This window comes from Trachypithecus francoisi, unplaced genomic scaffold (genome assembly GCF_009764315.1).
Source record: "Trachypithecus francoisi isolate TF-2019V2 unplaced genomic scaffold, Tfra_2.0 Lachesis_group1, whole genome shotgun sequence".
NCBI classification, from domain to species: domain Eukaryota; kingdom Metazoa; phylum Chordata; class Mammalia; order Primates; family Cercopithecidae; genus Trachypithecus; species Trachypithecus francoisi.
In genome coordinates this window covers 166,915,497-166,925,452 of record NW_022681454.1, presented here as the reverse complement: position 1 = coordinate 166,925,452, position 9,956 = coordinate 166,915,497, and the positions used below count along the sequence as shown (strand labels likewise).

The 9,956-nt window shown below is 35.8% G+C and overlaps 1 protein-coding gene across 4 annotated transcripts in view; it reads right to left on the bottom strand.

Moving 5' to 3' along the window:
- Positions 1–7,165: 7,165 nt before the first annotated feature.
- Positions 7,166–9,956, bottom strand: part of GALNT7 (polypeptide N-acetylgalactosaminyltransferase 7) — a 150,988-nt gene continuing 148,197 nt past the window's right edge. For all 4 annotated transcript variants that reach the window (XM_033215699.1, XM_033215698.1, XM_033215701.1 and 1 more), the window contains exon 12: positions 7,166–9,559. In XM_033215699.1, coding sequence (XP_033071590.1) covers positions 9,422–9,559 — 138 coding nt within the window. In that variant the 3' untranslated portion in view covers positions 7,166–9,421. The remainder of the gene's footprint in view (positions 9,560–9,956) is intronic.

Below are 9,956 nucleotides of genomic sequence, written 5' to 3'. Positions count from 1 at the left end.
TTGTTCCTCAGGCATATATATATATATATATATATATTTTTTTTTTTTTTTTTTGAGATGGAATCTCACTCTGTCACCCAGGCTGGAATGCAGTGGCACAATGCCAGCTCACTGCAACCTCTGCGTCCCAGGTTCAAACGATTTTTCTGTCTCAACCTCCCCAGTAGCTGGGGGTACAGGCATGTGCCACCAAGTCCAGCTAATTTTTTTGTATTTTTAGTGGCCTCATGTTGGTGAGGCTGGTCTCGAACTGACTTCAAATGATCCGCCCACCTCAGCCTCCCAAAGTGCTGGGATTAACAGGTGTGAGCCACTGCGCCTGGCCCAGTATATTGTTTAACAACAGTTTATTTTGGGTGAGAAATTCTCTTTAATGTGAAGAAGAAAGCTAGAATGTGAATTCATATCTAAAAGGACAAACTGAAGAAAAATTCAGTAACAAGATTAAGTGTTCTGCTATTAAGTTGAGCTATTTCAAGATAGAATACCAGATTAGGTTTCGAGTTACAGCAGTCCCTTCTTATCTGTGGGGTATAAGACCCACAGTGGATGCCTGAAGGAGTCAAGAGTACTGAAGCCTTGTTTTTCCCTATACATAACTGTGATAAGTTTAATTTGTAAATTAGGCACAGTAAGTGATTAACAGCAATGAGAACATTTATAACAAGTTATGTGAATGTGGTCTCTGAAAATACTGTACTGTGGGAAAGTGAAATCATGGTAAGGGAGGACTACTGTGTATCTTCATTTTGGTCTTAAGCTGTAGAATTATGGGTAACTAAGAAACCGTTTGAGATATTATATTCCACGACTAATTTAAGCTTACCTAGGAATTGTATTATTTATGGGGAAGGCAGTTATTTTAAAAATGCTTGTTTAAGGAAGCAGTTGCTGTATTTGAATTAAGATAACTTTCAATAGAGATTATTAGTGAAGGTTGACCAGGTTGGCTACGTGCTCATAGAAGTAAGCTATTTGTTGACAATTTTAGAGTTAAATTTGACCGTCTTGATAGAAGTCAGAATTTCTGTTACCCAACCATGAGAGCTTTTGTTGTCTTATGTCATATTTGGTAAGGATAGTCCTCTGTTAAATAGTGAGATATTAGAACAAATGGACTTAAGTAAAATCTTCAGTCATCTTTATGATTGCCCTCTATTAGTTATATTCTGAGTGGGAGAGGCCTCCCAAAGCAATGAAAGAATTGATAAATTGGCCTACATAAAAATAAATCTTACATTCAGACTTGGGGCTTTCACTTATCATAAGATGAAAACTAATTTTCAGTGTTTCCCCGTGTTAGGTGACTTAATATGCTAAAACATTTGGGGTAATCGATTTTAGATACATACCTGTGTCTGGGACCTAGTTCCCTAGCTCTACCAAATGCTAGCAGTATGAACTTTACGTACTTCACAGTTTTTTATGGTCGAAGTGTTATTTTAAAGTAGTAACTACTGCATAAAGGATAGCAGATAAGAGTTTCTAAAACTGTAATAGAGTAATAGTTTGTTTCCTTAAGAATTTCTAAATATATTAATTAGATCCAAGAGGCACACTTGTTGGGTTCCTTGTCCCCTTTCTTTCTTAGAGCCAGTGACTTCTTTCATTCTCTTTTCCATAAAATATATTTAAGTTTCTAAGCTAAGAACAACTATTGTTTTAATCAAGAGTACCTCCAGAATGAACTCAGGATTTGAGATGGGTCTTTCCTGGCTCATGTTTGATATTCTTGTAAGTGTGGATCAACATTCAATCTCAAAATTCTCAATAATCAAGACCAGGTGACTTCAAGGAGTGAACACATTGGAAAGCACTGAAATGAGGGCAAGAATTAGATCTCACACCAGCCACAACTTGGAGGTGTGTTTCTGAAATCTTTTTTCTTTTTAAACACATATCTTAATAATTCAGAATGTAAAAGGATATGTAATAGTTTATACCCTTTCTTGATTCTGCTACCCTGTCCCAGGAGGCAACATGGACAATGCAATAATCTATCCTTTAAGGAAGACATAGGTGTAAAAAATATATGTGTGTATATGTTACAGTGTTACATAGAAGCTTCCTATATACAAGTATATTCTTCATCTCACCATTTTGGAGATTGTTTTCAGTATGACAGAGCAACAGAGCTGCCATTTTCCTTTAATAGCTATCTGTATAGTGTCCCATTGAATAGATCATAATTTAACCAGTTCCCTAAGGATAATAGGATAATTATGGTTTTTGTTTTGTTGTTTTATATAAATATATTTTAAGAACACCGTTGCTGGGTATGGTGGCTCATGCCTGTAATCCTAGCACTTTGGGAGTCTGAGGTGGGAAGATCACTTGAGCCCAGGAGTTTGAGACTAGTCTAGGCAACATAGACCTTGTCTCTACCAAAAATACAAAAATTAGTTGGGCATGGTGGTGCATGCCTGTGGTCCCAGCTATTTGGGAGGCTGAGGTGGATCACTTGAGCCTGGGATGTCCCGGCTGTAAGCTGTGATTGTGCCACTGCACTCCAGCCTGGTCAGCAGACCAAAACTTGGTCTGAAAAAACAAAACCATGTGATGTCACATGTGAAAAAAGACCTACAAGTGAAGTAGCTGGGCCAAAAGACATGCACATTTAAAAATGTGCTAATTATACTAGCTAAAACCTGTACTTAATATATGCCAGAAACTGCTCTGGTGTTTTGTTAACGGAGCCTGCTAAACAAAACTGCTTGTCAATAGAAGTTGTACTATGCTAAGCAATGAAATGTTTTGGAGTGCCTGTTTCCTCATCTCAGCAACGTAATAGTTCTCAAACATCTTAGTCTTTGTTATTCTGATATAGATAAAACGTTTTCTATTAAGAGTTTAGTTGTTTCTTTTTTTTATGTTTAAGCGCCATTTGTGGAGTCGAGCGCAGTGGCTCATGCCTATAATCCCAGCACTTTAGGAGGCCGAGGCAGTCGGATCACTTGAGGTCAGGAGTTCGAAACCAGCCTGGCCAAAATGGTGAAACCCTGTCTCTACTAAAATACAAAAACATTAGCCGGGTGTGGTGGCGGGCACCTGTAATCCCAGCCACTTAGGAGGCTGAGGCAGGAGAATCGCTTGAACCCGGGAGGCGGAGATTGCAGTGAGTAGAGATCACGCCACTCCAGCCTGGGTGACAAGAAGAGCAAGACTCCGTCTCAAAAAAAAAAAAAAGAAAAAACCATTTGTATTCTTTCCTGTGGTCTTTTCTCATTGGTCTTTTTATTAATAGTTTTTGGTAATACCATATATTAGAGAAAATGACCTTTTTGAGTTTATGATGCTTTTTTCATGCAGATATTTCTTTAGGCAAATTTATCAATTCTTTCACTGAAAACTTTTCCAGTGAGGTCCTTCCCACTCAAAGACCATAAATCTACAAGACTATAAAAAACAATTATCCTTTGTTTTCTTTTTTTAAATTTTTGATTAAACCTTTGATCCTTCTGGAATTAATTTTGGTGCAAGGACTGAAGTAGGGGCTCACATTTCCTTCCCAATGTTAGCCACTACTTGTGGTCTTTTAATCTCTAAAAGCAGGGCACTGGGTTAGAATTTCCTAAATTCTCTTACATATCAAAGCACTCACTGCAAACTTGATCAATAGAGGAAAGTATGCTTTTTTTTTTTTTGTATTTTTTACCAGTTTCACTTACTGTAAATCATAAGATTGTCGTATAATAGTAGAAAAATACCATTATCTTAAACCTGGATTTTTATTACTAAATATATCACTAAAAATGCTTTACCAAGCAGTAATGATTTTATTTCTTGGGGAATAAAATCAAGAAAGCTAAAAGAGCTGCTATGCCACTGTGTAAGATTTAGTCCTTTAAAAATGAAATTTCATACCTCACCATGTTTGGATTAGTTCTTCATGAGATTCCTGTTGGAGACTGACAGTTTTAGAGAAAGGCAGAGTATTTATTGACATTAGGACATGCCAAGACCTATAGAGACTAGCCAGGGAAAAGGACTGGATGTGGTGAAGAACATTTCGAAAGTAAGCTCTGTGAGAGCAGTAAAACTTTCACTTTTGTATACTGCTTTGTCTGTAATGCAAGAAACAGTGTTCTATGCATGTTTGTAAATGTACAAATAACCAGGTTAAAGGGGATAGCCACTGTTTAGCTCAGTCCCATTGCTAGATGGAAATGTGAATATAGGATTCCCAGATCTCTCAAATTTTCAAGTGGAACTAGAACTCTGTTGAATTCTGAATTTTAAATACAGTATTGGCAATGAATTCCAATTTTGGGGTCAAAACATGTCTACAGGTCAGATTCTGCCCAAAGGTCACTAGTTTGCCACTTCTATAAATTAAATAGTATAGGTGAATATAAGTTTAATAATTTTTACTTGAGTCAGGTCCAAGGTTAATAAAAGCTTATATATACTTTACAGCTAACTATTGTTTTTATAGGTCAGAAACCCTCCTTGCCCTGATTGGAAACTCAACTTACCCTGCAGCAAAGGTAAATAAAAATGTTTCAATGGAACTTCATTGTGCTCCTGGGCCTTTATTCTTCAAGAGTTAACAGTGCAGACTTCTAGTGATCCTCATCCTGGGTGTTGCCACATCTACAGAAGAGTGACTCAGGAGTGCAATAGACTGTCGCATTAAAAGGAAAGAAAAATAACTTTTCAGCTTATGTAGCACTAAATTTTGGAACTGGAAATGGCCTTTATATCATCTAGTCTTTCATTAGAAAGGCGGGACAATTAACTTGGACATTGTCCTCGGGCAGGTAAGAGATAGTAAAATACCATAGTCCATTCATATTTGTGTAATTCTTTGATTCTCCACGTTTTTTCCAAAAAAAAAAAAGATTAATGGCTTATACAAAGAAAAACAAGAACAAAATATACAAAGAGAAAAAAACAAGGTTATGAAAGAAATTAAAAGCAAGGTAATGAATCACGAGCTTGAATAGGGCTCTCTTTTTCTTACTGGTTTTGTAACATCAGACAACTCATGTAACCTTTCGGTTTCCTCATCTGTAGAATTTGAATGTTTTTGAGGATTAAATGAGGTAATACATTTAAGACACTTATCCTGGTGGCAAGAAATAGTAAATGCTTGATAAATATTAGCTAAAAGTATACATGCCAATATACATGGGTTAATACAGATACCATGATGGAGTATTAGATTCATTTCTAGCTGACTGCAGCCTTCAGCTTCCGGACTCAAGTGATCCTTCTGCCTCAGTCTCTCAAGCAGCTGGGACCACAGATGTCTGCCACCACACGTGGCTAGGTTGCCCAGGCGGGTCTTAAACTCCTGGGCTCAAGCAATCCTCTCCCTTGGCCTCCAAAGTGCTGCGATTACAGGTGTGAGCTGCTGTTCCCAGCCCTGAGGTTCTTGATGGTCTAGGTAGAGAGAAAAATTAAGTAAGTTATGTGGAAAACATACATTCTTCCTGGCACCAAATAAATACTTATCCCACAGAGTTAGAGGGATATTGAGTACTGGACTTGATTATGTCCTTGACCCCAGTACTAAATTTGTGAACTTGGACAAGTTATTTAACCTATCATGTATAAATGTATAACATACTGTATGTTTACTTTTAGTCACTTTTGATATTGATAAACAGTGATGAATAAAGTGTTTTGGGAAGTGCCTTTTTCATTCAATCCTGTACACCTAAAACTTGTTTATAACAGTTTATTCATACTCATCTCTGTAATACTCCATTGTGATTATATCATAATTCATCCTTTCTCCTGTTGATGGGCATTTAGGTTGCTGCCAGGGTTTTTGCTATTGCAAATGGCAGTGATATGAAAATTCCTGTAGAGCTCTCCTGACACTCAAGGGTACTTCCCCTTCAATAACCTGGATTGTAGATTCTAGGTGTTTCAGCAGCCGGAAACCTCCACTCTGCCTCCTCAGTTCAGCAATATCACCATTCTGAGCTGCATTCCTTGCACCATGTTTGGGAATGTCCTGCCAAGGAGACAGACGTGGTGAACCTGGGGTTCACCTTGTGTATTTCCTTTCTTTTAGATACCAGTCTGCTTTGACTAGTATCCAATTCCTGAAAACAGTTGCTTCATATATTTTGTCCAGTATTAACTGTTGTTTGGGGTAGCAAGATAAGTCTACTTCCAATTATAGCTGGAAGTGGAAGTCTATTCATCCGTATTTTCTACTCAAAGTTTTAGTTTTGTTTTGGGTAATTCTTAATACAGCTGTTTTATTTGCTCATACCAAAAGCCCAAGAGAAATTTCATTTAAAGGTAATTTAAAGGATACAATATCTTAGATATTCTTCAAGATGCACTTAGTTCTATCCAAGGATTGAAAACAGTTTCATAATGCTTAACAGGTTTTAAAAAGTGCTTTCACATGGAATAATTTTCACCTACCTGAACTATTGACCTGTTCTCTGGTGAAGTACTTGTCATGTTTTCCATTGAATTATATATGGATTTTTTCCCCAATTACTTTATGTCCAGAAATGAAATATATTCCAAGATCCCTATGAGAAACTTAAGAAATAAAGGAACTCCCATTTATTCTAGTCTGGTGCTATGTCACTTTTTCAAATTTCTTAGTCTACCTCTACAGCAGCTAAGAATTGAGAGATATGACAATAGACAGGTCAGTTGAGAGAAAGTTTCCCAAATCAACACAGCCACTTACTTGAATGTGTTAGCAACCATATCTTCTCTTGAAATGTGTTTTGTACCACAAGGTCCTGTGGACTATTTCTAATTTCATTGTGATGGGCTTCCCTTCTCTTCATTTTTCTCCACTTAACCTGATCTGTCAGGTTGTAAACAAATTTGATTTAAAGGCATTTTTGCTTCTAACAGGCAATTCTATAGTAGCATATACTGCCAAGAAGGATATATGTTGCTGGGGTAATTTTTGTAATTAAAAAAGTATAAACTTAAAAAATTGGTACACATAGGCTAACAGGTAAAAGTAAACCTTTGTTTCCTTCCGACAGATACATAAGTTCTGAGTATTCTAAGCATGTGTAACAGAATGCTAAGCAACACTGAAGCACTTACTCAACTAATAACTGTGGTCTATAATACTTTAGGTATTAAGTGTGTCTTGTAAAATAGTAAAATCAAGTAATTCTTTCAAATGTGCAGTGTTTAGATTTGAAATGATTACAAGCACCAAAAAAACCCATGAATTAAAATACAATATTTTATTTTTTGTCACCTAAAAAACAAGCAACCCAGAATTAAGATATACATAAGTTTCTCAAATTTACCCTAATAAAATTTTGAATATTTATACAATTTCTACAGAAACATACAGTGTATCAAAATCTGCATAAATCAAATTTATAAAATGTGTAGAAATGCATAGTGATATTATCCACTTACAAAGCAAGGAAATGGGAATTATTTCCAAAGCAGCCTACAGTAGAAAATAGTCATTATGGCAGCAGCTTCTGATGTTTTTGTTTGGTAAGCTTTCTGATTTCAATATATAGAATCGTATTCATAGAGTATCTTCTTTTAACGAATTGCACAAAGTACCCATTTAAAATTTACATGCACAGTTCATTGCCACCTTTCTTAGGCCTATGCATAGTTAATAAGGTTATAATCTACTCAACATGGAAAATGGAGCCTATTTGCAAACACACAAGTAATTAAAGTACCAATTCTCTCTTAACATTTTTTATAGTTGATTTATTTTGCAATTATAAATGTTAAACATCCCTAGAGATGAAAGTTAAAATGGCTGATCACAGATCATTAGCAAAATACAAATTGACAATTCAAAATTATAAATAAAACTCTGTTGAGGATGTTTAACCTTGACTCTCCAAATTTAAGAGCTAAGCTTGGAAGAAACAAATTCATAGGTTATATTTCCCTCTTAAATTAAAAAACAAACTTCCTCTGGCAGTATTTTGTGAATTCTTTCATTGTAATGATACTATGATTACAGGATCAAAAATGCTTAACTTACTTGCCATTCTGCTCACATCATCACAGTTTTGTTTTTTTTTTTTTCAAAGCACTCAATGTAGGCATTTTAATCTTTTGGGTAACAACAGAGTATCTTTTGAGAAATTAAAATCGAATTGACCATTTGCAATATTTGGTTTTCCTAAAAGGGACTGTCTTAGTAAATATTTAAATCCAAACAAATCTTCTGTTCACTGGAAAAAACATTAATAAAAATACACTTCCTAAAAAGAAATTAAGAAACAATAGGGAACACCTAATCTAACAGAAAGTAGTTCACATTTGTTAATAAACTGTATTTTTAAATAGTCCTTTGTTTTTAAATTTTAAAAACATGCAGATAATGTCATTTGGATGAAAATATAAATGAAACATCAATTCACTCTTGGCTTCACAGGTTGCACAGCTTAGGTTATAATGCACACAAGTTTTATAAGGCCTAATCTAACAAGGGCTTGGAAAGTCTTACCTCAGTCAGAATGAACCTTTGACGTGTTTATAGCGGTGTTTTGTTGTTGTTGTCACCCTCCCTTTCAAGGGATAACAATAACAACTGATAATAGTTTTGTATAGTGACAGGTATTAGAGAAAAGTAAATCCCAAATGTCAGTGGACAATTTTTCTCTAGTTGGAAGACTCCTTTGCAATCCTAGAAGTACGTATGGACAGAGGGCACTGGGAATGCCAGTAGGTAAGGGAGTGAATGCTACACAACTTCCAACCCTATGGGATAGCCTTGGGATGTTCCATATTGTCATTTCTTTTTCAAGCCATACAACATTCAACTTTATAGCAAATGGCAGCACATAAATTCATTTCTGAGTAGTAAAAGTATTCCCCATACAGGTGACAAGTCCATCGTTACCATTCTATAAATTTCATCACAAGCTCTTGAAATATATACTGAGAAATGAAAGAGGCACTAAATGTGTTGAAATTCACCTTTCAAAAAAGCAGCATGACTGTGAAGGAAGGCCACCTTGGCTAAATAACCTGTGGCAGTGCTTCAAAAAGATGTAAAATTAAATAAAGACACAACAGGTTGATAATCACCAAGTTATATAAGAAAGTCTGGCTACTCCAACCTTTTTTCAAGTGTGTTAAAAGTAAAAATCAAACTGCCTTTCAGACCCCTGAGTGTAATCCCAAAGAAGACAACATGCTTTAACTCTGTCTAATAAAACAGAGCTAAAGGCACAAATTACCAACATCATCTTAAAACAAAACAAAAAGATGTAAACATCTACAAAGTTTAAGGTAAAAGCAGTCTTGTAAACAGTAACTGCAGATGATAATGTTATTGTAAAATCACAGTTTATCAATGTCCTTCAAACTGATCAGGAGGTTCCAGGTTTGGAGCTGTACAGAGTTAATAACAATAGTTGCAGCAGGTTTCAGGCGGTTTTCAGTCCTGTATAAATTTACTTGTCAGTAGGTAGGTTATTGGTTTCTTTTATTCTCTCTAAACACTATGGATGTTATTCATTTCCCATTTTTGAGTTGTTTTACTGGAGTCACAATTGGAGATGAATACTTGATGCAGGACCTCTGAGCGATCTAAGCACTTTCCTGAAGGAATATGAGTAAATTTGTGCAGGTTCTGGAAAACACAGTAAGAAAAAAGTTTCAAATTTGGACTCTTGATAGTACTGACATCAGAAATCATCACTTGACTTTCGTAAGGAAACAGTTTAAGCAAATGGACAAGCTTATCAACCACACCTCAGACTTTGGATTTCTCCTGTCAGTTTTGTAAGTCCTAAGATCTTTCATTGTTAAGTCACAATATACTGCTGGTATCTCACATTCAATGTGTACAAACCTAAATTCATTATCTGCCCCTCCAATCTATGTCTCTTGTTTCTATCCTGGCTAATGACAATCCCAGCTTTCTAGTCCTTAGGAAATACCGCACTTTCCCTCATTCATTCACATTACACCAGTCACTAAGGATGGATATGTGCAATGCCTCTGGTTTATGTTCCTTCCCATCACCA